This window comes from Pan paniscus, chromosome 18 (assembly GCF_029289425.2).
Source record: "Pan paniscus chromosome 18, NHGRI_mPanPan1-v2.0_pri, whole genome shotgun sequence".
In the NCBI taxonomy this organism is placed as follows: Eukaryota; Metazoa; Chordata; class Mammalia; order Primates; family Hominidae; genus Pan; species Pan paniscus.
In genome coordinates, this window is record NC_073267.2 from 32,683,859 (window position 1) to 32,711,217 (window position 27,359).

At 42.3% G+C, this 27,359-nt stretch overlaps 1 protein-coding gene across 1 annotated transcript in view; it reads right to left on the reverse strand.

The window, feature by feature from the left end:
* Positions 1 to 401: 401 nt before the first annotated feature.
* The window catches only part of LOC129394202 (eukaryotic peptide chain release factor GTP-binding subunit ERF3A-like), a 32,416-nt gene continuing 5,458 nt past the window's right edge, over positions 402 to 27,359 (reverse strand). The window contains exons 4-15 of the mRNA XM_063597523.1: positions 26,397 to 26,627; positions 24,798 to 24,831; positions 20,961 to 21,038; positions 17,619 to 17,799; positions 16,826 to 16,980; positions 16,521 to 16,661; positions 15,221 to 15,314; positions 13,080 to 13,160; positions 7,478 to 7,651; positions 6,162 to 6,251; positions 5,837 to 6,005; positions 402 to 5,267 (exon numbers count right to left, since the gene is read on the reverse strand). Of these exons, the coding sequence (XP_063453593.1) occupies positions 5,158 to 5,267; positions 5,837 to 6,005; positions 6,162 to 6,251; positions 7,478 to 7,651; positions 13,080 to 13,160; positions 15,221 to 15,314; positions 16,521 to 16,661; positions 16,826 to 16,980; positions 17,619 to 17,799; positions 20,961 to 21,038; positions 24,798 to 24,831; positions 26,397 to 26,627 (1,538 nt within the window). The 3' untranslated portion in view covers positions 402 to 5,157. The remainder of the gene's footprint in view (positions 5,268 to 5,836; positions 6,006 to 6,161; positions 6,252 to 7,477; positions 7,652 to 13,079; positions 13,161 to 15,220; positions 15,315 to 16,520; positions 16,662 to 16,825; positions 16,981 to 17,618; positions 17,800 to 20,960; positions 21,039 to 24,797; positions 24,832 to 26,396; positions 26,628 to 27,359) is intronic.

Consider the following 27,359-nt stretch of genomic DNA (forward strand, 5'->3'; position numbering starts at 1 on the left):
ATAGGCATTTTGGTTATTTCCAATTTTTTTTTGCAGTTAAAAACCCAGCTCTTTCTAGTAATCTGCTTTGTATCTCTTTCATGCAAAATTCCTAAACGTGGAATTGCTTGGTTAAAAAATATTAATTTTAGGCCAGGCATGGTGGCTAATGCCTGTAATCCCAACAGTTTGGGAGAGTGAGGTGGGAGGATCACTTGAGACCAGAAGTTTGAGACCAGCCTGGGCAATATAGCGAGACCCCATCTCTGAAAAAAAATTAGCCGGTCGTGGTTGCAAGCCTATAATCCCAGCTACTGGGGAGGCTGAGGCAGAAGAATCACTTGAACCCAGGAGTTTAAGGTTACAGTGAGTTATGATTGCACCACTGCACTCCAGCCTGGGTGACAGAGTAAGACTCTGTCTTTAAAAAAAAAAAAAAAAAGAATGTTAACTTTAAAAAGACTCTTTTATGTATAATTGAGAAATAAAAATTTTTTTAAGAAGAAAAAAGACTCGATACATATTGAGTATTGGATACTATATTTAAAATAACTTTTTGCTAGGCTGGCTGTGGTGGCTCACGCCTCTAATCCCAGCAATTTGGGACGCCGAGGCGGCAGGATCACGAGATCAGGAGATCAAGACCATCCTGGCTAACACGGTGAAACCCTATCTCTACTAAAAATACAAAAAAATTAGCCCGGTGTGGTGGCAGGAGCCTGTAGTCCCAGCTACTTGGGAGGCTGAGGCAGGAGAATGGTGTGAACCCGGGAGGCAGAGCTTGCAGTGAGCTAAGATCACACCACTGCACTCCAGCCTGGGCAACAGAGCAAGACTCTGTCTCAAAAAAAAAAAACAAAAAAACTTTTTGCTATTTAAAAACAACAAACTTTTATTGATTAAAAATAAATCCCTCACATATCCATCACCCATCAAATCAGGCTGACCTGGTATAATCTATACACGTACCTACATCTGCCTCTCCTGTATTATTTTGAAGTAATCCATTTCATCTATAAAGATTTCAGAATTTAGGCTGGGCGTGGTGGCTCACACCTATAATCCCAGCATGGTGGATTGAGGCCAGGAGTCCGAGACCAGCCTGGCCCACGTGGTGAAACCCCATCTCTACTAAAAATACAAAAATTAGCTGGCCGTCGTGGCACATGCCTATAATCCCAGCTACTCTGGAGGGTGAGGCATGAGAATCACTTGAACCTGGGAGGCGGGGTTTGCAGTGAACCAAGATGGTACCACTGTACTCTAGCCTAGGTGACCGAGTGAAACTCTGTCTCAAAAAAAAAAAAAAAAAAAAAGGTTTCGGGATTTAGAGAGACACTATCTTTGGATAAGAAATTTGCCATTCTGGCCAAGCGTGGTGGCTCACACCTGTAATCCCACACTTTGGGAGGCTGAGGCAGGTGGATCATAAGGTCAAAAGATCGAAACCACCCTGGCCAACATGGTGAAACCCTGTCTCTACTAAAAATACAAAAAAAAAACAAAAATAGCCAGGCGTGGTGGCACACCCCTTTATTCCCATCTAGCTACTTGGGTGGCTGAGGCAGGAGAATTGCTTGAACCTGAGAGGCAGAGGTTGCAGTGAGCCAAGATCGTACCACTGGACTCCAACCTGGGTGACACAGCAAGACGCTGTCTCAAAAAAAAAAAGAAAAAGAAAAAAAGAAAAAAGAAAAAAGAAATTTGCCACTCCTCCTCCCACCTCTTTCAGATAGTGGCAACGGAAAGTTACCCAATGATGCTTCTTGGGAAGCCTTCCACTGGGAGGATGCTTGGAGAGAAATGTTTAATCCCACTCCACGTATCCCCTCTGGAACTTGACTCTCGTTTTGCAAACAGGAAAAAACCGATCACCCACTTAGATGACTCAGCCAGCCCCAGGCCTCCTCTGGTCCACTGCAGAGTCCCCGAAGACCCAAATGCTTTGCCTCAGCCACACATTTTCACTTATTTTTGATTCATTCCAAAGGCAGGCAGGAAATTGCCACCAGTCATTAATCATGCATGAATCTTTCCTCTGTGCCTCTTCCATGAACAAGACCCATGTTGATGGGCACCTCCCTCTTGTGATCTTGATGGGCTCTGACAGCAGGTCGTAGGTGTCTCTCTCTATTTCACAGCACAGGTCACCAACACTCAGGGAAGGAAAGTGAATTGCTCAAGCCCTGTAGGTGGGAGAACCAGGCCTTGAACCTGGCTCTGTGGGCTCTTAGTGGAAAGCCCACAGGGTGGGTTAAAGGCCTGGTTCCCACATTGCACTAAAAAATGAACACTCTCTGGAGTCCTGCTCTCAGTAGCCATCTGGATGAGAAATGATCTCTTGCCGGGAGCAGTGGCTCACGCCTGTAATTTCAGCGCTTTGGGAGGCTGAGGCGGGCAGATCACCTGAGGTCAGGAGTTTGAGACCAGCCTGACCAACATGGTGAACCCCATCTCTATTAAAAATACAAAAATTAGCCGGGCGTGGTGGCAGGCACCTGTAGTCCTAGCTACTTAGGAGGCTGAGGCAGGAGAATCGCTTGAACTCAGGAGGCGGAGGTTGCAGTGAGCTGAGATCGCACCACTGCACTGCAGCCTGGGGAACAGAGTGAGACTCTTTCTCAAAAGAAAAGAAATGATCTCCTGCAGAATGCCCAGGAGGAACACTGACTGAGAACCAGATGCTCATGCTGGCATTGGAAGCAGGCTTCTTGAGGTCCCCTCCTGAAAACCTCTTTTGCTCTTGGCAGGCTCTCAGTCTCCATGCTCAGTTGGCTTCACCCCAGGGGTACCAGGCACTAGGGGGTGGAGGACAGGTACCCTGCTGACCAGGCCCCCAGGAGGGCTCCACAGCTGGCCCTGCCTCCTCATTTAGGCAGCACCAATTGTTGCCAAGATGGCTATTATTTTTATTTTTAATTAATTAATTAATTCTTCTTCTTCTTTTGAGATGGAGTCTCACTCTGTCACCGAGGCTGGAGTGCATTGGTGCGATCTCAGCTTACTGTAGTCTCCACTGCTTGGGGTTCAAGCGATTCTCCTGCCTCAGCCTCCAAGTGGCTGGGATTACAGGTATGTGCCACCACACCTGTCTTTTTCTTTTTTTTTTTTTTTTTTGAGATGGAGTCTCACTCTGTCGCCCAGGCTGGAGTGCAGTGGTGTGATCTTGGCTCACTGCAACCTCCGCCTCTTGGATTCAAGCGATTCTCCTGCCTCAGCCTCCCGAGTAGCTGGGACTACAGGCGTGTGCCACCACACCCGGATAAGTTTTGTACTTTTAGTAGAGACAGGGTTTCACCATGTTAGCCAGGATGATCTCCATCTCCTGACCTCGTGATCCACCTGCCTCAGCCTCCCAAAGTGCTGGGACCTTGTGAACCACCGTGCCCCACCAACTTTTGTATTTTTTGTACAGATGGGGTTTCACCATGTTGGCCAGGCTGGTCTTGAACTACTGGGCTCATCTGATCCTCCCGCCTCGGCCTCCCAAAGTGCCAGGATTACAGGTGTGAGCCACCGCGCCTGGCCCTGTTGCCCTATTCTTGCTGTTGGACCTTGGGCAAGAGCTGTAACTTCTCAGCCTCAGCCTACTCATCTGTGGAAGGGGAGTAATAATAAGAATTGCACCTGCCTTATCTCTTAACTGTCTGCAGCTTCCCCTCTGTCTCCATGGCAGTCTCTTCTCATGAAACAGGCAGCACGGGCTTTTTTTCTTTTTTTTGAGATGGACTCTCGCTCTGTCACCCTGGCTGGAGTGCAGTGGCGCGACTTCAGCTGACTGCAATCTCCTCCTTCTGGGTTCAAGCGATTCTCCTGCCTCAGCCTCCTGAGTAGCTGGGAGTATAGGTGCCTGCCACCATGCCCATTCTAATTTTTATATTTTTAGTAGAGGCAGGGTTTCACCATGTTGGCCAGGCTGGTCTTGAACTCTTGGCCTCAGGTGATCCGCCTGCCTCGGCCTCCCAAAGTGCTGGGATTACAGGCGTGAGCCACCACACTGGGCCAAAAAACCTCTTTGGATTAAAAATAAAAAAAGGGAATATCCGTATTTGTGGAATATCCACCCAGTGGAGTACTATTCAGTGATACAAAGGAATAAATAACATGTTACATGGTTGAACCTCAAAATCACACTAAGTAAAATAAACTAGACAAAGGACCACATAATTTATAATTCTATTTATGGAGTGTCTATAAAAGACAAATTGAAAAATGGTTGCCTAGGGGTGGAGGTGGGAATAAGGGGTGATTATGAACAGGTGTAAGGTTTCTTTTTAGGTGTTCTAAATGTTCTAATATTAGTATATGGTGATGGTTGTACAATTCTGTAAACATACTAAAATTCATTGAATTACATATTTAAAGCAGCTCAATTTCATATTATGGAAATTGTATCTCAATAAAGCTGCTAAAAAAAAAAATCCCAAAACCTATCCTTAAGTAACTGAAAAGGCACAGCAATCACCACTGACTACAGTGCAGTGAACATGTCCTTCTGGTAGTAATCCTGTGGACTGAAAGGATACAAAACCCATTGGGTCTTGTGGAAAACCTAAAAGCCAAGTTAGCTTTTTTTTTTTTTTTTTTAAAGACAAGTTATCTTCTAGGAAAAAATAATTCTAGGGTTAAGAATTCCTGCTACATTAATTGCTTTTCTTCTGTCTTCCTGATTTTATCCGGTTCTGAGTGGTAAACTAAAACTATCATTTTGTTATATTAATAAGATAAACCCAATAACCAGTTTTACTATCAACCAGAAGAGTTCTGGGCCTTTAAAGTAAAATAAACACTGTCTTTATACAATTTCATCCAATGTAAAGTTCAGGAACTGTATTCATCACCAGGGCTTAGCACAGTTCCTGACACTTTGTAGATACAAAGTAGTTTTTGCTAAATGGAATTGGAATGAACATGTGAAATGACTATTCTGTATTTCAATGGAACTATAAAGTTTTATGTAAAGTCTTCTATAGTCTTAAAATGGTTATCTAAGTTAGAAATATTAACAGCCGGACCAGGCGCGGTGGCTCATGCCTGTAATCCCAGCACTTTGGGAGGCCAAGGCGGGCGGATCATGAGGTCAGGAGATCAAGACCATCCTGGCTAACGTGGTGAAACCCCATCTCTACAAAAATACAAAAAATTAGCCGGGCATGGTGGCAGCGCCTATAGTCCCAGCTACTCGGGAGGCTGAGGCAGGAGAATGGCGTGAACCTGGGAGGTGGAGCTTGCAGTGAGCCAAGATGGTGCCACTGCACTCCAGCCTGGGTGACAGATCGAGACTCCATCTCAAAAAAAGGAAAGGAAAGGAAAGAGGAAAGGGAAACGGAAAGGAAAAGGATAGGAATATTAAAAGCTCATAAGGAAACGTTTCATAACAATCATTTTGTTTTTATGCCAAAGAACTTCATGACCCCAAGATGGGAATGTTAGTTGTTCTGCGTCACCCAGAGGTAGGCAGAAATGGATGCACACAAAAGGTCACAAACATTAGACCTCTGAAAAATTAGGTGTAAAAAAAAAAATCAATCTCTATGTTCCTTTTAATCGCTAGACATATTACAAAGGATTACATCATAGAAATATCTTAGTAAACAAAATAGCCTTCCAAATCCACTACTCACAAAACATCAAAATTAAGATTCTTCACGTAGAGCATTACTAGATTTGGCATTACTACTAAAGCACGTGGTCAATTCTGTTCAATACATTCAACTCATAAAACATTCATACAAATAAGAATGTGAATCGAAGTTTTCTGTGAACCTGTTGCAATGTGTACTGTACTGAGATGATGAAGATGACCAAAGCTAGGTATCCTGGATATACTACTAGACGTCAGTTTAAAAGCTCTTACCCTCATCTCTTAAGGTGAAACGACCCATCTGAGGGAAGTCTTTAAAGGTCTCAAGGCAGATGGTTCCTGCTGTCCTTAAGCGAGCAATGCATACTTGATCTTGTTTCACAAAACGGGGTCGGGTCTTACTTTTTTCTCCTGATTTTTTGTCTACCAAGCAGATTAAGGCCTAACCAAGAAAAGAGTATGAGAAAATCAGAATAATGCCAAATAAAATAATCTTTAAGAACAGGTGTGGAAATAAAAGTGCATCACTGTTGCTGATTAGAAATTATGAAGATAAAACAGTATTAAAACAGAAATAAACCAATTATCTTAAACTCACTGTTATTTCGACCACCTCAATACAGGTATGAATATGCAGCACCGCATTATAGCCTGGGCAGATGATGGATTTGTGCTCTATAATCACTATCTGTCAAACAAACAAACACATTCTTATCTTTATCCTTAGGGTAAATAAGAATTCAGTGTTCTCAAGCACCATATAAATCCCAAGAATTAGTGTTACCATCTCACTAGGACACCAACTTAAGTGATTTTTGTGTTAGAGGTGATAGGTTTGTCTTACTAATTTTGTTCACAGGATGGGTCAGGCTGCTTGACCTCAAAGCATGAATTTCAATATCTTATCCTGTATTTATCTTCTTGGCAAGTCCCTGGTCAACTTTCAAAACACAGCAGGCTGGCTGGGCGCAGTGGTTCACGCCTGTAATCTCAGCACTTTGGGAGGCCGAGGCGGCAGGGGGGCCGGGGGGATCACTTGAGGCCAGGAGTTCAGGACCAGCCTGGACAACATGGTGAAACCCTGTCTCTACTAAAAATACAAAACAATCAGCCAGGCGTGGTGGTGGGCGCCTAAATCCCAGCTACTCAGGAGGCTGAGGCAGGACAATCGCTTGAATCCCGGAGGTGGAGGTTGCAGTGAGCCGAGATCGTGCCACTGTACTCCAGCCTGGGTGACAGAGCAAGACCCCATCTCCAAACAAAACAAAAGACAGCAGGCCAACTTTCTTATCTGGGAAGCCTTTCCTTATATTCCCCAAGGAACTAAGCTAATTTTTACCACTCAGAAGCTACCTAGATGTAAACTTATCCAGCTTTATCCATTTCTCAATATCCAAGGTCCAGTAAACAACCTTACATCTGGCATCAAAATCTAACTTGATTAGTTGTCATACCTTAGAACAGAACTTTAAAAAATTCTGTTATTCACACCAGTCACTTACTCTGTCATTCTCCCAGGGAGGTTAGATTGTTAATAACAGGCAAACCTGTGTGATTTCTTGTCTGGAAAGCTATGTGCTATCAATGAGTACATAAACCATGACTTCCACAGTAACTGTGCTCTGGTCAAAGTGAATATTAGATACTCTAGAATGTATCATCAGGAGATCAAACATAAAAAGGAACTTACAAAGAATACTCCTTATCCAGTAAGCACTTGTACCAGCTTGAAGACCTTGTATGAGGTGCCTATTGTGGTTATGATATATAAGTGGCTTATAATATTTCCATTCCCCTTCTCTACACTAAGATGGGTTAACTGGCATGTCACAAATAATCAGGACAAAAGGCACTGATATTCTAATTTCATTTAGACATTAAAACCCACTATGACAACAACAATAATTTGTTTACCTGGGCATCAAATGTGCGTCCAGAATGACAAAGATTATTAGGATCACAAAGTATAAACCCTGGAAGAATCTCCTCTTCTTCAATTCCTTTCAGTCTGATTTTGAGGTTTTCACCTGGGGCTACGGTATCAGTCTCTACATCATCGGAAAGTATTCCAAGAACTTCCACGTTGTGCTTTAAAAGAAAACAAGACTGGAGGTTTTCTGACACATTCACTGCATTATGGAACATAAAATGATCTGAATGTCTGTCTGCTCAATAAAGAGTTGCAAGATTTGACTGTAAACACCTATGTTTGTATGACATAAAATCTTAGCCTAGATATGATCAGCAAAAATCATATCCTAGAAGTATAACTGCCAATTAAAGTATTAACGTGTCACCTTTTAAATATCACATTCTAATCATTTCCAACTAGAACACTGTATACAGTAGCATTTGCCTTTTTTTACCTTTTCAAAATCAAAAACACAATTTAATATTTGGATTTCAGTTTTATGGATATAATTTTTATTATTATGGAATTTTATGAAGGATTTAATAAACCTGTCTTCTATTACCTATCAATCTCCAAATATCAGAATTATGCACTACTTAAAAATTATTGACCTAAGCTTTAAAAGTCTATCAACTATTTAATGAATACATCATTTCCTTTTGGTGTAATGAAATGCTCTGGAATTAGATAGTGATGATGGCTGCAAAGCATTGTTATTTTTTTATTTTGAGACAGAGTTTTGCTCTTGTTGCCCAGGCTGGAGTGCAGTGGTGCGATCTTGGCTCACTGCAACCTCTGCCTCCTGGGTTCAAGCCATTCTCCTGCCTCAGCCTCCCAAGTAGCTGGGATTACAGGCACCCACCACCATGCCTGGCTAATTTTTTGTATTTTTAGTAGAGACAAGGTTTCACCATGTTGGCCAGGCTGGTCTCAAACTCCTGACCTCAGGTGATCCACCCACCGTGGCCTCCCAAAGTGCTCAGATTACAGGCGTGAGCCACTGTGCCCGGCCTAAACTCTTTGTTTCTAACAAAATAGTCCATGGAGCTGGGTAGTCCACATGCCTTTAGCCCCGCTACTTGGAAGGCTGAGGCATGAGGACTGCTTGAGCCCAGGTGTTTTAAGGCTGCAGTGAGCTATGATCACACTACCGCACTGTAGCCTGAGTGACACAGCGAGACCCTGTCTTTAAAAAAAAAAAAAAAAGTTTTTAATGTAAAAATAAAATAGTTATGGAAGCCTCCAGTTCTGATGCCAGTATTGCTCCTCAGTACTTCCAGTGCTGGCTGTGGCAGCAAGGTGAAGCAAAAGAACAAGTGACCTGAGAGGAGATACACGGGAAATTTACCATCAGTGACATTTACTACATCAATAATGCTATGCAGGCCAGGTGCAGTGGCTCACGCCTCAGCATTTTGGGAGGCCGAGGCGGGTGGATCACCTGAGATCAGGCGTTTGAGACCAGCCTGGCCAACATGGTGAAACCCTGTCTCTACTAAAAATACAAAAGAAAAAAAACAATTAGCCTGGCGTGGTGGCAGGCACCTGTAATCCCAGCTACTCAGGAGGCTTGGGCAGGAGAATCGCTTGAACCCAGGAGGCAGAGGATGCAGTGAGCGAAGATCGTGCCACTGTACTCCAGCCTGGGCAATAAGAGCAAAACTCCATCTCCAAAAAATAAAAAATAATAATAATAAAAAAAAAGGCCGGGCACAGTGGCTCACACCTGTAATCCCAGCACTTTGGGAGGCCAAGGTGGGTGGATCACGAGGTCAGGAGTTCAAGGCCAGCCTAGCCAAGATGGTGAAACCCTGTCTCGACTAAAAATACAAAAATTAGCCAGGCGCGGTGGCAGGCACCTGTAATCCCAGCTACTCGGGAGGCTGAGGCAGAGAACTGCTTGAATCCTGGAGGTGGAGGTTGCAGTGAGCTGAGATGGCGCCAATGTACTCCAGCCTGGGCCACAGAAGGAGACTCCATCTCAAAAAAAAAAGAAAGAAAGAAACAAGAGTTTAGAAGTCACTCACCTAAAAAACAATCTGTATCGGCTGGGCGCAGTGGCTCACGCCTGTAATCCCAGCACTTTGGGAGGCCAAGGCAGGTGGATCACGAGGTCAGAAGTTCAAGACCAGCCTGGCCAACACGGTGAAATCCTGTCTGCATTAAAAATACAAAAATGAGCTGGGCATGGTGGCACGTTCCTGTAATCCCAGCTACTTGGGAGGCTGAGGCAGGAGCATTGCTTGAACCGGGACCTGGGAGGTGGAGGTCGCAGTGAGCCGAGATCACACCACTGCACTCCAGCCTGGGCTACGGAGCGAGACTCCGTCTCAAAAAAAACAAAAAAACAAAAAAACAAAAAACAATCTGTATCTCAGAACAATTTCATAAAATATCAAAGTAAAAAATAACCAATTTTTAATTTAACCCATTAATTACTTACTGTGGTAAAATACATGTAACAAAATTTACCATCATAACCATTTTAGGTGTACATTTCAATAGTACACCTAAATTAAATACATTTAAAATATTGTACAACCAATATTCAGAACTCTGAAATCTTGTTATCTTGCAAAACTGAAACTCCCTGTTCACCCGAACCCTGGCAACCACCATCCTACTTTCAGGTGACAAATGTGACTATTCCAGGTACCTCATTTAAGTAGAATCATACGGTATTTGTCTTTTTGTGACTGTTTTATTTCACATAGCATAATGTCCTCAAGGTTCATTCATGTTGTGGCCTGTGTCAGAACTTCCTTTTTAAGGCTGTGCAATATTCTATTACGTGTATGTAACACGCTTTCTTTATCCATTCATCCTTTATGGACATCAGGGTTGCTTCCACCTTCTGGCTACTGTGAATAATACATGTATGAACATGTTTATACAGATATCTGAGACTCTTTTGGGTATATACTCAGAAAGAGTATTGCTGGATTATGTGGGAAATCTATGTTTAATTTTTTGAGGAACTGCTATATTTTTTCACGGCACTTGGCACAATTTTACATGACCAACAGTGCACAAGGGTTCCAAATTCTCCACATCCTTGCCAACATGTGTTACTCTGCTTTCCAAAAAAAAGTTTTTAATTGAGATGGGATCTCACACATAGTGAGAGACCCAGCCTGGTCTCAAAACTCAAGTGATCCTCCTGCCTCAGCTTTTCCGAAAGTGCAGGGATTATAGGCATAAGCCACCATGTCCAGCCCTGTGGATTTGATTTTTATTTCCCTAATAGTTAGCAGTGCTAAGCATTTCTTCATGTACTTTTTGGCTGTTTGTACATCTTCTCTGGAAAAATGTCTATTGCAGTCCTTTGCCCATTTTTGAATTGGGTTGTTCAGGTTTTCTGTTGACTTGTAGGAGTTCTTCATATATTCTAGATATTAACCCCATATTTAGATACATGATTGGCAAATGTTTTCTCTCATTCCGTAGGTTGCCAACCCCATGAATTTTTTATTGTAAAAGTCTGGCCTCTTTTTTATTTGATATTTGAGATGGAGTCTCGCACTGTCGCCTGTGCTGGTGTGCAGTGGCGTGATCTCAGCTCACTGCAATCTCCGTCTCCTGGGTTCAAGCGATTCTCCTGTCTCAGCCTCCTGGGTAGCTAGGATTACAGGCACCTGCTGACACACCTGGCTAATTTTTTGTATTTTTAGTAGAGACGGGGTTTCACTATGTTGGCCAAGCTGGTCTCGAACTCCTGACCTCGTGATCCACCCACCTTGGCCTCCCAAAGTGCTGGGATTACAGGCATGGCCCACCCACCAGCTGCCTCTATGTCTTTTAAACTATTCTAGCTCTGTTCCACTGAGATTCAGGAGGACTAAACTAAAGTGAGTTTTTGAGGCTTGCTCAACTCTAGGACATTCTATACCTGCCTAGTGATTAGTATCAAGTGATAGCTTCCACAGAGAACAGCTACTTTCTCTATACTAGTTACTAAGGCCCCTCACTTGCAAATATGTCTGGGCACTAACTTCACTTATGTTTAGAGAATCATACTTTTTTCTATTCTGGTAAAATATAAGTAATAACATTGAACTTTTAAACCATTTTAGTTTGCAATTCAGTGCCATCTAGTGTATTCACCATGTTGTACAATCAATACCACTATCTAATTCTAAAACTTCATTGTCCCAAAAAGGAAATCCTACACCCATTAAGCAGTCACTCCTTACTTTCCCTCCTTCAGCCCCTTGCAACCACCAAGCTGCCTTACACTTCCATAGCTTTTTTTTTTTTTTTTTTAGAAAAGGTCTCGTTCTGTTGCCCAGCCTGGAGTGCAGTGGTGTGATCAGAGCTCATAAATCATAGCAACCTTGACTTCCTGGGCTCAAGCAATCCTCCTGCCTCAACCTCCCAAATAGCTACGACCACAGGCACGTATCACCACAAGTGGCTAATTTTATTTTTCACAGAGACAGGGTCTCCCTATGTTGCCCAGTGTGGTCTCCAACTCCTGGGCTCAAGCAATCGGTCCACCTCAAACTTCCAAAGTGCTAGGTGTTAGCCACCATGCCTGGCTCATCTCCATAATTTTTGGGACAACTCTACAGACAAAACTGAGTAAGTAAGGGCTGGATGTGGTGGCTCAAGCCTGTAATCCCAGCACTTTGGGAGGCCCAGGCGGGCAAATCACGAGGTTAGGAGTTCGAGACCAGCCTGGCCAACATGGTGAAACCCTGTCTCTACTAAAACCACAAAAATTAGCCAGATATGGTGATGCATGCCTGTAATCCCAGCTACCCGGGAGGCGGAGGTTGCAGTGAGCCAAGAATGTGCCACTGCACTCCAGCCTGGCGACAGGGTGAGACTCCATCTCAAAACAACAACAGCAGCAACAACTAACTAAGAACTCAACCTGAGAATTATTTTCACTCAGATGTTAGCCTCCAAGTTGCAAAGATAATAGGAAAAAGTAGGCTTTAAAATATAAACATTTTAGAAGATACTATATATTCTAATCTCCAATGCACAAGGCATCAAGAAGCCAGATAATACAATTTGCAAGGTGCCAATTATGTCTAAATATTACATTTGATAATGGATTCTTTTTCTAATTTACTCTGCCTGGAGTTAGCATGGTAAATAAATTCTCACTGAAATCTAGCAAAATCTCCATCTGAAGGTACTGATGACTCAAGTCTGTGGTCCTGCATAAACACCATCTTTGGAGGTGTTAGAGAAGCCCTGCCTCAGGTTATCTGCAAATCTCAGCAACTGAACAGTCAAAAATGACACAAAGGAGGCCAGGCATGATAGATCACGCCCATAATCCTAGCAGTTTGGGAGGCCAAGATGGGAGGATTGTTTGAGGCCAGGAGTTAGAGACTAGTCTGGTCAACATAGTGAGACCCCATCTCAATTTTTATTAAAAAAAAAAAAAAAATTAGCCAGGCAGAGTGGCACAAGCCTATAGTCCCAGCTACTTGGGAGGCTCAGGTGGCAGGATTGCTTGAAAGTTTGAGGCTGCAATAAGCTATGAATGTGCCACTGTACTCCTGCCTCGGTGACAGAAGAAGACCCTATCTCTTAAAGAAAAAGAAAAAAATCAATAAATAGATAGGAAACAGCATAACCGATTCTTACCTTGTTTGGCATCATCACAAGCTGCTGGCCTTTACAAATAGATCCTGATTCCAGCTTTCCCAGGACCACAGTGCCCATATCCTGATCAAATGTAAAATAAAATCCAGTTTCAGACTTCTTGGTGCTGTATAACAGCTCAATAGCCCAAAGTGAAATTCTACACTGCTTATTCATAAAGGAAAATCATTTGCTTAAGTAGAAGGCTTAGGTTCATCTTAAACTCAGTAACAAATACTCTATAATAATTTGTGTCATAAGCATATGTATGATCATATTAATAATTCAGTATGCCTATAATTTAAAAAGAATATGGCACAAGCTGGATGTGGTGGCTCAAGCCTATAATCCCAGCACTTTGGGAGGTGGAGGTGGGTGGACCACCTGAGGTCAGGAGTTGGAGACCAGCCTGGCCAATATGGCGAAACCCCATCTCTACTAAAAATACAAAAAAAAAAAAAAATTGCCAGGCACGGTGGAATGCCTGTAATCCCAGCTACTCCAGAGGCTGAAGCAGAAGAATCGCTTGAACTCAGGAGGCAGAGGTTACAGTGAGCCGAGACTGAACCACTCGACTCCACCTTGGGTAAAATAGCAAGACTCTGTCTCAAAAAAAAAAAAGGCTGGGCTCAGTGGCTCACGCCTGTAATCCCAGCACTTTGGGAGGCCAAAGCAGGTGGATCACAAGATCAGGAAATCGAGCCCATCCTGGCCAACATGGTGAAACCCCGTCTCTACTAAAAATACAAAAATTAGCTGGGTGTGGTGGTACCTGCCTATAACCCCAGCTACTCGGAAGGCTGAGGCATGAGAATCGCTTGAACCCAGGAGACGGAGGTTGCGGTGAGCCGAGATCATGCCACTGCACTCCAGCCTGGCGAAACAGCGAGACTCCATCTCAAAAAAAAAAGGTGCAGAAAACAACACAGAAGTTTATGTTGGAAGATCTGAACTGTTTGTACAAATTCAGGTTCTCCTGATCTCTAGGCCTGTTTCCTCATATATAAAATTGGAAAAAGCAATACTTGTTAAAGAAATTTAGAAAGGAGCTAATTAAAGAATAATGTATTTGAGGAGGGGAAAACATTACATGCATTGATACCGCAAAACTTAAAAATTCAAGTTGGAAATCCAGTTAAAAACAAGGAAGTTTATTTTTTTTAAGACGAACATCCAGTGCTGGTGAGGCTGTGGTAAAACTAACACTCATGCTGCTAGTAGTGACAGAAGTTAGCACAGTATTTTTGTGATGCTACTTACCAATATGCATCAACTTTAATAAGAAAATCCTTTGAGCCCAGCAGTTACATCTATGAGTTTATCACTAAGATATGATCCCTGGCTCATCGGGAAACAGCTAAAATAAACTAAACTTGTTGAATAAATTATGGTCTATCTATACCACTAATATAAAGCCATTAAGAAAAAGACATCAATGTTATATTGTTAATAAAGTTTTTGGACCGGGCATGGTGGCTCATGCCTGTAAGCCCAGCACTTTGGGAAGCCAAGGCAGGCGGATCACCTGAGGTTAGGAATTCGAGACCAGCCTGGCCAACATGGTGAAAACCGGTCTCTACTAAAAATACAAAAAACAATTAGCTGGATGCAGTGGCACACGCCTGTAGTCCCAGCTACTCAGGAGGCTGAGGCTGGAGAATCTCTTGAACCTGGGAGGCAGAGGTTGCAGTGAGCTGACATCACACCACTGCACTCTAGCCTGGGTGACAGAGTGAGACTCCGTCTCAAAAAAAAAAGAAGGCCAGGTACGGTGGCTCACGCCTGTAATCCCAGCACCTTGGGAGGCCGAGGCAGGTGGATCACAAGGTCAGGAGATCGAGACTATCCCGGCTGACACAGTGAAACCCCGTCTCTACTAAAAATACAAAAAGTTAGCTGGGCGTGGTGGCGGGAGCCTGTAGTCCTAGCTACTCAGGAGGCTGAGGCAGGAGAATCACTTGAACCCAGGAGGCAGAGCTTGCAGTGAGCTGAGATCGCGCCACTGCACTCCAGCCTGGGGGACAGAGTGCAAGATTCTGTCAAAAAAAAAAAAGAAAAGAAAAAAAGTTTTCAAAACTAGAAACAAAATGCACAACAATGATTTCCCCTCCCAGGAAACCCAATCTCTTTAACATTTTGGGTACCTTGTACTTATCCACAATTGGCAGCCTGATTGGTCCATCAACTGATCTATTGAAGTTTGGCAAATTATCCAGATATGGAATAAACGGTAATCCACTGAGAACATAACAACAAAGCCATTAAAGGAAGTCAACATAAATATCAAAATGTTAAGTTACATGACTATAAACAGCTTATAAGAATATTTTCATTCTACTCATGTATTCTTCCCATTCAACCACTTTATTATCCATTTCATCTCACTTATTCCACAGAAAACTAAAAATATTATAAAACTGCTCAGTATAAGGCTTCCTCATAAACTTATTAAAATTTAGAGAAATATTTTATAGCAAATAGCCTACATGTAATAAATTGACTATACTCTATTACTTTTTATGGACTTTTCCAGCTATGAAACCAAGATTCTATAAAATAATTTCCCCTTTAAACATACAGTATTGGCTGGGTGCAGTGGCTCATGCCTATAATCCCAGCACTTTGGGAGGCCGAAAGGCAGGTGCATCTCTTGAGCCCAGGAGTTCGACACCAGCCTGGGCAACATGGTGAATCCCTGTCTCTACTAAAAATACAAAAATCAGCCGGGTGCAGTGGCATGTGCCTAGTCCCTACGACTTGGGAGGCTGAGGTGGGAGGATCTCTTGAGCTGGGAGGCAGAGGTTGCAGTGAGCCGAGATCATGCCACTGCACTCCAGCCTGGTTAACAGAGTGAAAACCTGTTTCAAAAAAACAAACCAAAAAAAAGAAACACGGAGTTCAAGAATAAACTCGTATTTATGGTCATTTGATTTTCAAAGAGGGAGCCAAATCAATTCAATGAAAAAAGAATAGTCTTTTCAACAAATTGTGTGTAAACAATTAATATACAAAAACAAAACAAACCTACACATAGACCTTACATCTTACACAAAAGTTAACTCAAAATCAAATACATATCTAAATGTAAAAAACTTCAAAAATAAAACCTTTTGTGCTTCAAAGGACACCATCGAGAAGTGAAAAAAGGCAATCCATAAAGTGGGAGAAAATACTGCTATAATCATATTGTAGCTGATAAGGGACTGGTAGCCAGTATTAAAAAGAACTCTTAGGACTCAGTAACAAAATGACAACCCAGTTTAAAAATGGGCAAAGATCTTAGTATTTTTAAAGCCAAGGTTACATTTAATATTTTCTTAAATTACTTATAAAGATATATGCTCAATAGCATATGTTAACATGTTACTCAGCATATGTCTTTATAAGTAATTTAAGTAATAACATCCTTTTCCTTTTTAAAAAAAGGAAAAAACAGTTACTCACATGTACCAAGGACAGAAATCCGACTGCTCTTTGAGATTTGCTCCAGTAAGTCCTGAGCAGGGCATAAAGTGAATGTCCTTTTTGGGATTGAAGCCAACTTTTTTCAAAAATGGCACGAGTTTCTCCTTACATTCTTCATATCTACAATTATAATGTAACCAAAATAACTCAATTATAATGTAAACCAGAACTCTAGTTTCCTAAGTAAACAGATTAAGGTTTAGAAAAACCCTAGAGAAAAAGTCGTACAATAACAAAACCATCCTTAATCCCACTAACATAAAATACCAGACATCTACGCTCACCTCTCATTGCTCCAATTTACTGTTGGATCATCCATCTTATTAATTAGCACAATTAGGTGTTTTACACCTGCTGTCTTTGCCAACATTGCATGTTCTCTTGTCTGTCCTCCTTTTTCAAATCCAGTTTCAAACTCTCCTTTCCTGGCTGAGATTACCTAATTCCAAGAAAGGAAACAGTTTACTCCTTCGCCTTCAGGCATACCCTTATGGCAGTAAAACATCTTTCCTTTCAGTTATATCACGAGTTTTTTTTTTTTTTTTTGCAAGAAAATAGAAGCAAACGAGTTTTGACGTACCTGCTTTTGAATGTCACAAATCAAACAATGTCTAGATGCTTCCAATCCCCCACATTCCCAAAATCTAGTATACCTGTATATTTTAAAATTCCAACATTTACTTTCTAGCTATTGTAACTACAAAGGAAAAAAAATTGTGATCTACTACCAGTACATTGTGAAAAGTGCAAAATGACTGAAGACCGTATGAAACAGATGGTTTCCTATTCATTTTTTACCCATGGTGCCTAACGGTGGGCTTGGCATTTAATGGAGACTAAGTTCTGACATGGTAATAGATAATAGCAACAGGAGAGAAAAGGTGAAACGTATTTTCAGAAGTAAATCAAATTTTGAAGATTTCTTGAAGAGAGATTAGTATGATGAAAACTGTGACCGTGTACATCATTATATTTCACTGCAACGTGAATTTGAGCTTTTAGAAGATAAATTCAAATTTAAAGATATAAGCGGGGCTACTAACAAATATACAGATGGACTGGAAATGTCTTTCTTACCAGCACAGCCAAATCAGCTTGAGAGGCACCACCAATCATATTTGGGACAAAACTCTCGTGGCCAGGGGCATCTAGAATTGTGAAATGCTTCTTTTCGGTTTCAAAATAGGCACAACCCACTTCTACTGTTTTACCCTTGTCTCGTTCTTCCTGATTTGTGTCTAAGGCCCAAGACAAGTACCTGAAATAATTTTTAAAAAAAGAACAATATTCCTAAGAACATCAGAGTTTTTATGATATTCTTCACCATTAAAGATATAATGGATGACATACAACACCTAAATCATGAACAAGATTGGTGAAATGAAAATTGAGCCGGGCGCGGTGGCTCACATCTGTAATCTGAGCACTTTGAGAGGCCAAGGCGGCAGATCACAAGGTCAGGGGTTCGACACCAGCCTGACCAACATGGTGAAGCCCTGTCTCTACTAAAAATACAAAAATTAGCCGGGTGTGGAGGAGCCCACCTGTAGTACTTAGGAGACTGAGGCAGGAGAATCGCTTGAACCTGGGAGGAGGAGGTTGCAGCGAGCCAAGATCGTGCCATTGCACTCCAGCCTGGGCGACAGAGCAAGGCTCCGTCTCAAAAGAAAACAAAGAAATTGAAAGAATAGGGCTGGGCACAGTGGCTCACACCTGTAATCCCAGCACTTTGGGAGGCCGAGGCTGGCAGATCACCTGAGGTCAGGAGTTCGAGACTAGCCTGGCTAATATGATGAAACCTCATCTCTACTAAAAATACAAAAGTTGGGCATAGTGGTGCATACCTGTAGTCACAGCTATTTCGAAAGCTGAGGCAGGACAATCACTTGAAGCTGGGAGGTAGAGGTTGCAGTGAGCCAAGATCGTGCCACCGCACTCCAGGCTGGGCAACAGAGGGAGACTCTGTCTCTCAAAAAAAAAAAAAAAGGGCTAGGTGCAGTGGCTCATGCCTGTAATCCCAGCACTTTGGGAGGCCAAGGCAGGCGGATCACCTGAGGTCAAGAGATTGAGACCATCCTGGCCAACATGGTGAGACCCCATCTCTACTAAAAATACAAAAATTAGCTGGGCATAGTGGCGGGCGCCTGTAGTCCCAGCTACTCGGGAGGCTGAGGCAGGAGAATCGCTTGAACTCAGGAGGCGGAGTTTGCAGTGAGCTGAGATCACGCCACTGCACTCCAGCCTGGTGACACAGTGAGACTCCGTCTCAAAAAATAAATAAATAAAATAAAACTGAAAAAATGTATTATTTTGATTCAAACCCTTAGAGCTTTTATATAAATGCAGTCAATTATACCATCTAGAACTTTATGACAAGTTGACTACACAGAAAGACTAACTACAAATGCCAATATCACTGTGTGTTAAATGATAATGAGCTCCCTTATTACTTCATTTTTATACTCACATGGCACAAAATACAACACAAATAATGGCTGTCTTGAGAGTCAAAGGGTAATAAAAAAACTTTTTTGGATGGACGCTGTGGCTCACGCCTGTAATTTCAGCATTCTAGGAGGCTGAGGCAGGCAGATCACAAGGTCAGGAGATTGAGACCATTGTAGCTAACACGGTGAAACCCTGTCTCTACTAAAAATACAAAAAATTAGCCAGGCGTGGTGGCGGGTGCCTGTAGTCCCAGCTACTTGGGAGGCTGAAGCAGGAGAATGGCGTGAACCCAGGAGGTGGAGCTTGCAGTGAGTGGAGATGGAGACACTACACTCAAGCCTGGGCAACAGAGCCTAGGTCGTGCCCGGCGCCCCCACCCGTCTTCTTCTTTTTTTTTTTTTTTTTTGGAGACGGAGTCTTGCTCTGGCCCAGGTTGGAGTGCAGTGGCACCATCTCAGCTCACTGCAACCTCTGCTTCCCAGGTTCCAGCTATTCTCCTGCCTCAGCCTCCCAAGTAGCTGGGATTACAGGTGCCCACCACCACGCCTGGCTACTTTTTGTATATATATTTTTTGAGATGGAGTTTAGCTCTTGTTGCCCAGGCTGGAGTGCGGCAGCACCATCTCGGCTCACCGCAACCTCCGCCTCCCAGGTTCAAGTGATTCTCCTGCCTCAGCCTCCCCAGTAGCTGCGATTAGAGCATGTGCCACCATGCCCAGCTAATTTTGTATTTTTAGTAGAGACAGGGCTTCTCCATGTTGGTCAGGCTGGTCTCGAACTCCTGACCTCAGGTGTGATCTGCCTGCCTTGCCTCCCAAAGTGCTGAGATTACAGGCTTGAGTCACCGCGCCTGGCCCAATAAAAGTTTTTTTTTTTTTTTTTTTTTTTGACATGGTGTCTCACTCTGTTGCCCAGGCTGGAGTGCAGTGGTGCAATCTCGGCTCACTGCAACCTCCACCTCCCAGGTTCACGCCATTCTCCTGCCTCAGCCTCCCAAGTAGCTGGGACTACAGGTGCCTGCCACCTTGCCCAGCTAATTTTTTGTATTTTTAGTAGAGACGGGGTTTCACCATGTTAGCCAGGATGGTCTCGATCTCCTGACCTCGTGATCCACCCGTCTCGGCCTCCCAAAGTGCTGAGATTACAGGCTTAAGCCACTGTGCCAGGACTAAAACTTTTTAATAAAATAAAAAATAACTGTCCTCAGATATTTTTGAAAAGTGAAAGCCACTAACGCACCATGTGGGAGCAATGGTTACTTGCTAAAAATTGCTTCAACATTACACTGCCAAGCAAAAATTTATATAAATTCAAACCATCCATAATAGTAGGCATTAATTTAGCTTACCTCATCATCTTCACAGCATGTCCTCAATTTTTTATAACAACACTGACTAGCGTTTTTCCCGCTTATTTTAGAGGAATATAATTTTATTTTAAAAAAATGACTGTCAATATCCCATTGAGGTAAGGCTTGCTAACTTTTTAAAAATAAAAGTAACAAGGTTAGAAAACAAAAAAGTTGACTGTCTCACCATTCAAAGCCAACCACTGTCAATAATTCCATTCCATTTTATTTCCAGCATTTATTTATATAATGGTCATATCTTAAGTACAGGGATGTTTCCTGCTTCCCCCCAACTGCCACCACAACACAAGTTCTATTCATGGTTACTATAAATTATGTAAATGTAAGTTTTCAGTGGTTGCAAAATCACCCAATTAAATGGATGGTTTATAGTATTTTCAACAAGTCTATCACCAGATATATGGATTGTTTCCAAATTTCTCTGTGTAAGTTATTAAAGCATTAGGAACTCATCTACTGTGTATTATGAGGAGAGGGGAAATTTCCTTTGTTGTGATACGATTTTAGACTTCAACAATTTATATTTTAACAGGCTCCAAAAGCACTAAGTGGGCATCGTCTCCTTAAAAGTAATTTATAAGTGTCATAAAAGTTTACTACACCAAGTTTCTCTGTTTTTCTCTTTAGCTTCTCTTTCATACTTTTCAAGCGTCCTTTTGTCAACCATTCCAGTCAAATACCTGAAAACATTTAAAGAAAAAAAAAAAGTAAACAATTACTCACAAATTACTCAGTGGAATTAGGAAAACGTGAAAATTGTCGAGAATTTCAATGTCAGAAAATAGTTATTTTATATGTGTGTGTCTGTCTAAAAAATATAAAATATATATAACATATATAACATATATTTTTATATAAAATATATTACACATTTTTATATAAAATATATATATTACATATGTATTTTTTTTTTTTTTTTGAGACAGAGTTTCGCTCTTGTCATCCACCTGGAGTGCAATGGCACAATCTCGGCTCACTGCAACCTCTGCCTCCTGGGTTCAAGTGATTCTCCTGCCTCAGCCTCCTGAGTAGCTGGGATTACAGGCACCCACCACCAAACCCGGCTAATTTTTGCACTTGTAGTAAAGATGGGGTTTCATTACGTTGGCCAGGCTGGTCTTGAACTCCTGACCTTGGGTGATCCACCTGCCTCGGCCTCCCAAAGTGCTGGGATTACAGGCGTGAGCCACCATGCCTGGCCATATTTTTTTTTTTTTTTTTTGAGACAGGGTCTCGCTCTGTCGCCTAGGGTGGAGTGCAGTGGCGTGATCTCAGCTCACTGCAACTTCCTCCTCCTGGGTTCAAGCGATTCTCCTGTCTCAGCCTCTCAAGTAGCTGGGATTACAGGTGTGTGCCACCATGCCTGGCTAAGTTTTTGTATTTTTAGTAGAGACTGGGTTTCACCATGGTCAGGCTGGTCTCGAACTCCTGACCTCAAGTGATCTGCCAGCCTCAGCCTCCCAAAGTGCTGGGAATACTGGCATGAGAACCACCACACCTGGCCAGAAAATAGTTAAAGTAAAGGAACCACTGGTGGATGCTAAAATTATGGAAAGTGTAAGTGGAAAAAGGATATTTACAGTCTCGAATTAACAGACAAAGTGGCCTGGTGTGGTGGCTCATGCCCGTAATCCCAGCACTTTGGGAGGCCAAGGTGGGAGGATCCCTTGAGGCCAGGAGTTTGAGACCAGCCAGTGCAACACAGTGAGACCATCTCCACATAAATATTAAAAAATTGGCCTGGTGTGGTGATGCATGCCTGTATTCCTAGCTACTTGGGAGGCTGAAGTGAGAGGATCACCTGAGCCCAGGAGTGTGAGGTTACAGTAAGCTATGATTCCACCACTGCACTCTAGCCTGTGTTTAAGAGCAAGACCCTGTCTCTAAAAAAAACAAAAAATCAGGCCAGGTGTGATGGCTCATGCCTGTAATCTCAGCACTTTGGGAAGCTGAGTTGGGAGGACTGCCTGAGTCCATGAGGTTGAGGCTGCAGTGAGCCATGATTACACAACTGCCCTCCAGCCTAAACAACAGGGAGACCCTTTCTCAAAAAAAAATAAAAAACAAAAAATAAAAAATGGCCGGGCGCGGTGGCTCAGGCCTATAATCCCAGCACTTTGTGAGGCCAAAGCAGGCAGATCACAAGGTCAGGAGTTCAAGACCAGCCTGACCAACATGGTGAAACCTCATCTCTACTAAAAATACAAAAAAATTAGCCAGACGTGGTGGTGCATGCCTGTAATCCCAGCTACTTGGGAGGCTGAGGCAGGAGAATCATTTGAACCCGGGAGGCGGAGGTTGCAGTGAGCCAAGATCGCACCACTGCACTCCAGCCTGGGCGATAGAGATTCTGTCTCAAAAAAAAAAAAAAAGAAAAGGGAAAACAATAACCTTATAGTGGACAATCTTGACAGATGACACCTTAACCAAGTAATCATGACTAATTTCACCAGTAATAAGGAAGTTTTGATGAATGACTATGGTTGTAAGATGTCAACATCAGGGCAGGATGAATGAAGGGAACTTCCTGTACTGTTTTTGCAACCATTCCGTAAATCTAAAATTATTTCAGAATATAGTAGGGTTTTTTTTGTTTTTGTTTGTTTTTTTTTTTTAAGTAAATATAAGGTGGGCATGGTGGTGCAAGCGTGTAGTCCCAGCTACTTGGGAGGCTGAGGTAGGAGGATCAGTTGAGCACAGGAATTTGAAGCTATAGTGCGCTATGATCCCCCCTATAAATAGCCACTACCCTCCGGCCTGGGCAACACAGCGAGACCCTGTCTCTTAAAATAAATATAGTTTTATTTTTATTTTTTATAGAAATGAGGGTCTCACTATATTGTCCTGGCTCTTCTTGAAGCCTGGGCTCAAATGATCCTTCTGCCTTGGCCTCCCAAAATGCTAGGATTACAGATATGAGCCACCATGCCCAGCCAAGTAAATTTAAAAATAAAATAACAAGTAAATGTAAATGTAGGTACTATAGAAAAGAAAAAAAAATTGCAACAATGTTGTCTAGGCAAGTAAGTCTTATTACTTGTCAAAATGAGATAATAATTTCAAAATAGTTCGTTAGTAATGCATACTTCCTTGACTCAATCCAATTCAAAGCTCTCCTTTCCCTATAGCTTTCATCTGTGTTCTCCACGTAGACATCTATAGTGCAGTGCACCTAAGCATTTGCATGTAGAAACCCAGTGTGATGCCACCAAAACTTACAGCCCATCAGCAAAAAATATACACTGTCCTGAAACATAACATCATATGGCTGTGACACTTCAACCACAGAGACCAGGGGAAGGACCCCTGTTTAACAGCCTGTCTTAGGGTCTCTGTTGTGGAAATGTTCAAAAGTAACTGGCAAGATTACCAATGATGATTAGTCAGGTGTGGTTAATCACACCTGTATGCCAGCACTTTGGGAGGCAGTAGAGGTGGGCAGACCACTTGACCCCAAGAGGTCAAGACCAGCCTGGGCAATATGATGAAACACCACCTCTACAAAAAAACACAAAAATCAGCCAGGCTTGGTCGCATGCTCCTGTGATCCCACCTGCTTGGGAGGCTGAGGTGGAAGGATTGCTTGAGTCCAGGAGGTCGAGGCTGCAGTGAGCCAAAATCATGCCACTGCACTCCAGCCTTGGTGACAGAATGAGACCCTATCTCAAAAAAAAAAAAAAAATTAACTAGGCAAGATGATGGCAAGCCCTCTAGGTCCTCTGATGACACAGTTCAAAGAAATGGGTCTAATTTAGAGAAGCAATTAAAAATTTAGTACTTTTTAGTTATCAAGTTTTGTCAATACTAAAATGCATTACTAAAGGCCAGCCACGGTCATTTCATACCTAGGAAATTTCTATAATACGATCAAAAAATTATCTTAGCATTTTAGCTAGTCTACCTGTCTTTTATTAAATCCATATACGTTTAAGGAGCTGATGAATGAGGAAAAAACAGTTCCCCCATTCACCAGATTCAAGAGCTGGTTGTCATTATTCCCATGTATGTTATATGCAAAGGAGACCAAGTTTCCCATAATCTAGAGTTCTGTGTTCATTTTTTATTTTTAAAAAATGTAAAAAGCTTTCAGAAACACATTTAACACTAGTAATAATCACATTACAAAAACTACTACTTTTAAAAAAATTAAAGTAGAGACAGAGTGTCACTGTCTTGCCCAGGCTGGTTTCAAACTCCAGACCTCAAGTCAAGTGATCCTCCCACCTTAGCCTCTCAAAATGCTGGGATTATAGGTGTGTTCCACCACACCAGGCCACAAATCACTTCTTAACATCAGTATTGTGTCCCAATAATTTTATTTTTAATTTTTCTTTGGGGGACCTGTTTTATCTCCTTTGTGTGACTGTATGAAGGTTTACAATGCCTAAAATTCATTACATCAATTTAACTCTGTTATTTAACAAAAGATACAGACTTACATTATTTGTCCTCCAATGGTTGACTTGCCAGCATCTAAAAGTAACATCAACATGCAAACCATAGGTTAAAACCAAAAACCAATGGCTAAATATGCAAACAGCAGCACCCTTTAACATACATAATTAAATCTTCTGTATGAATTTGGGGCATAAATCCTAGTTCATTACCCTTCTCCTTTTGAAAATGAGCCTCAAGGCTGGGCTCGGTGGCTCACGCCTGTAATTCCAGCATTTTGGGAGGCCAGCGAGGGCAGATGACCTGAGGTCAGGAGTTCGAGACCAGCCTGGCCAACATGGTGAAACCCCGTTTCTACTAAAAATACAAAAATTAGCTAGGCGTGGTGGCGGCCACCTGTAATCCCAGCTACTTGGGAAGCTGAGGCAGGAGAATCGCATGAACTCGGGAAGCAGAGATTGCACTGAGCTGAGATCACGCCATTGCACTCCAGCCTGGGCGACAAGAGTGAAACTCCGTCTCAAAAAAAAAAAACCACTTAAAAACACTTTACTGATAAAGAATTTTTTAACAGATTACTCCGAAAGCACAGCGGCAACAGACTATAAATTCCCCAAGAGAAGTTTCCAAGAGCAAAAGCAGCTGAAGAACTGTGAACTAGATTCAGGTGCTTTTCCTTTCACTTACAGCAAATGAGGTATGTGCTCCTTTACACCTTTTTTTCCCCCCCGAGATGGAATCTTGCTCCGTTGCCCAGAGCTGGAGTGCGTGGTGCGATCTCAGCTCACTGCAACCTCCACCTTCTGGGTTCAAGCAATTCTCCTGCCTCAGCCTCCGGAGTAGCTGGGATTACAGGCTCATGCCACCACACCTGGCTAATTTTTGTATTTTTAGTAGAGACGGGGTTTCACCATGTTGGCCAGGCTGGTCTTGAACTCCTGACCTCGTGATGTGCCCGCCTTGGCATCCCAAAGTGCTGGGATTACAGGCGCCAGCCACAGTGCCCAGCCGCTCCTTTATACTTTCAAAAGAGTTCTTGCTACTAAAAGAAGGGGTACAGTGTTTCATATCTGGGGGGAAGGCAGAGATAGCTGAAATGAAAGACACATAATTCTGTATTTTTTTTCTCACAATTCTGGGGATAAGCCAGATAATTAGAGAATATCTAAGTAAATTAAATAAATTTGTTCTTTTGTTTTTTGCTAAACCAGCAACCTGGCAAGCATCCAGAACTTACTCCAAATTATTGATTTCCTGCTTCACACAAAATTATCTGGTAAGGTCAATCCCATTAAAATTAACAAGTTAACTGAGGTTCACATAAAAAAGGGCACATTTTCTAAGATACTGATATATAATACTATGCTGAACTACCATCAATGGTCAATAGACTAATTATATGTTACGTACAATATACTGAAGTTTTTCTTCCAGCATCTATGCCATTACAGAATTATTCATTTGCCTAAACTTCAGGAAAAAAGTACTTGCAATTTTTTGCCAGCTAAAAAAAACCAGCAAGTTAAAAATCAAGACATTTTCAATTAATTTGCTTCAGTTTCACTAAACATCTCCAAGTAGCTAAAAAGGATGTTCTATGTTTTATGTATCCAGTAACTTTAATTGCTATGAGAGCAGCTTACCTACGTGCCCCATGAATACTACATTTACATGCTCTTTCTTAGGAGCACCTGGCGGTGCAACCACAGACTTAGGTTTTGGGATTTCCTCTTCCTCCTCCTCCATCATTTCATGGGCACTTTCCTCTGGCGGCCTTCCATCTCCCAAGGAACCACCCCCTGGCTCTGCTTCACTTATTTCTTCTTTGTGCTCCCATGATTCTTCTGGAGACATTTCTGTCTCTCCATTTTCTACTGAAGAAAGACATTTTAACTTAGTATTCTGAAAAAGACTTATAATCTATACTTTAAAATACACTAGCTTTAAAACAACAAATGGAAGTTTGCATATGTAGTTCCATTTCCTAATGCCTAGTGACACATAAGCAGGAAAACCTCTTTCATAGCAGAAATGGGTGACAGCTTTCAAGGCAGACTCACTGCTGGTATCAGATCAGAGGGCACTGACTCACAGGCTGAGATTGCTATTTTAGCAAAGCTTCATTTTCATAATGGCAAACAAAATGTAAACAAGAGTTCTAACATTCCCAACAGCCTAGTTATTCCAGTGTTGAGACACCCTGATAGTAAGGAAAAAAGGAAAGTTTAAAATCGTGACACACGAGAAATATGAAAGGATTTAGGAAATATTTTCTTTTTCCTCTTAAAGTAATAAAACTTTGGCATCAACTTTAATCACGCTGGGAACATGAAACCCTTAAGAATAAAGTTATAAAAAGGAAGAACATTTTTCACCAAGAAAACAGAACGTGTGGCCGAGCATGGTGGCTCACACCTGTAATCCCAGCACTTTTGGAGGCCGCGGTGGGTGGATCACGAGGTCAGAAGTTCGAGACCATCCTGATCAACATGGTGAAACCCCGCCTCTACTAAAAATACAAAAATTTGCCAGGTGTGGTGGTGCGCGCCTGTAATCCCAGCTACTCAAGAAGCTGAGGCAGGAGAAGCACTTGAACCTGGGAGGCG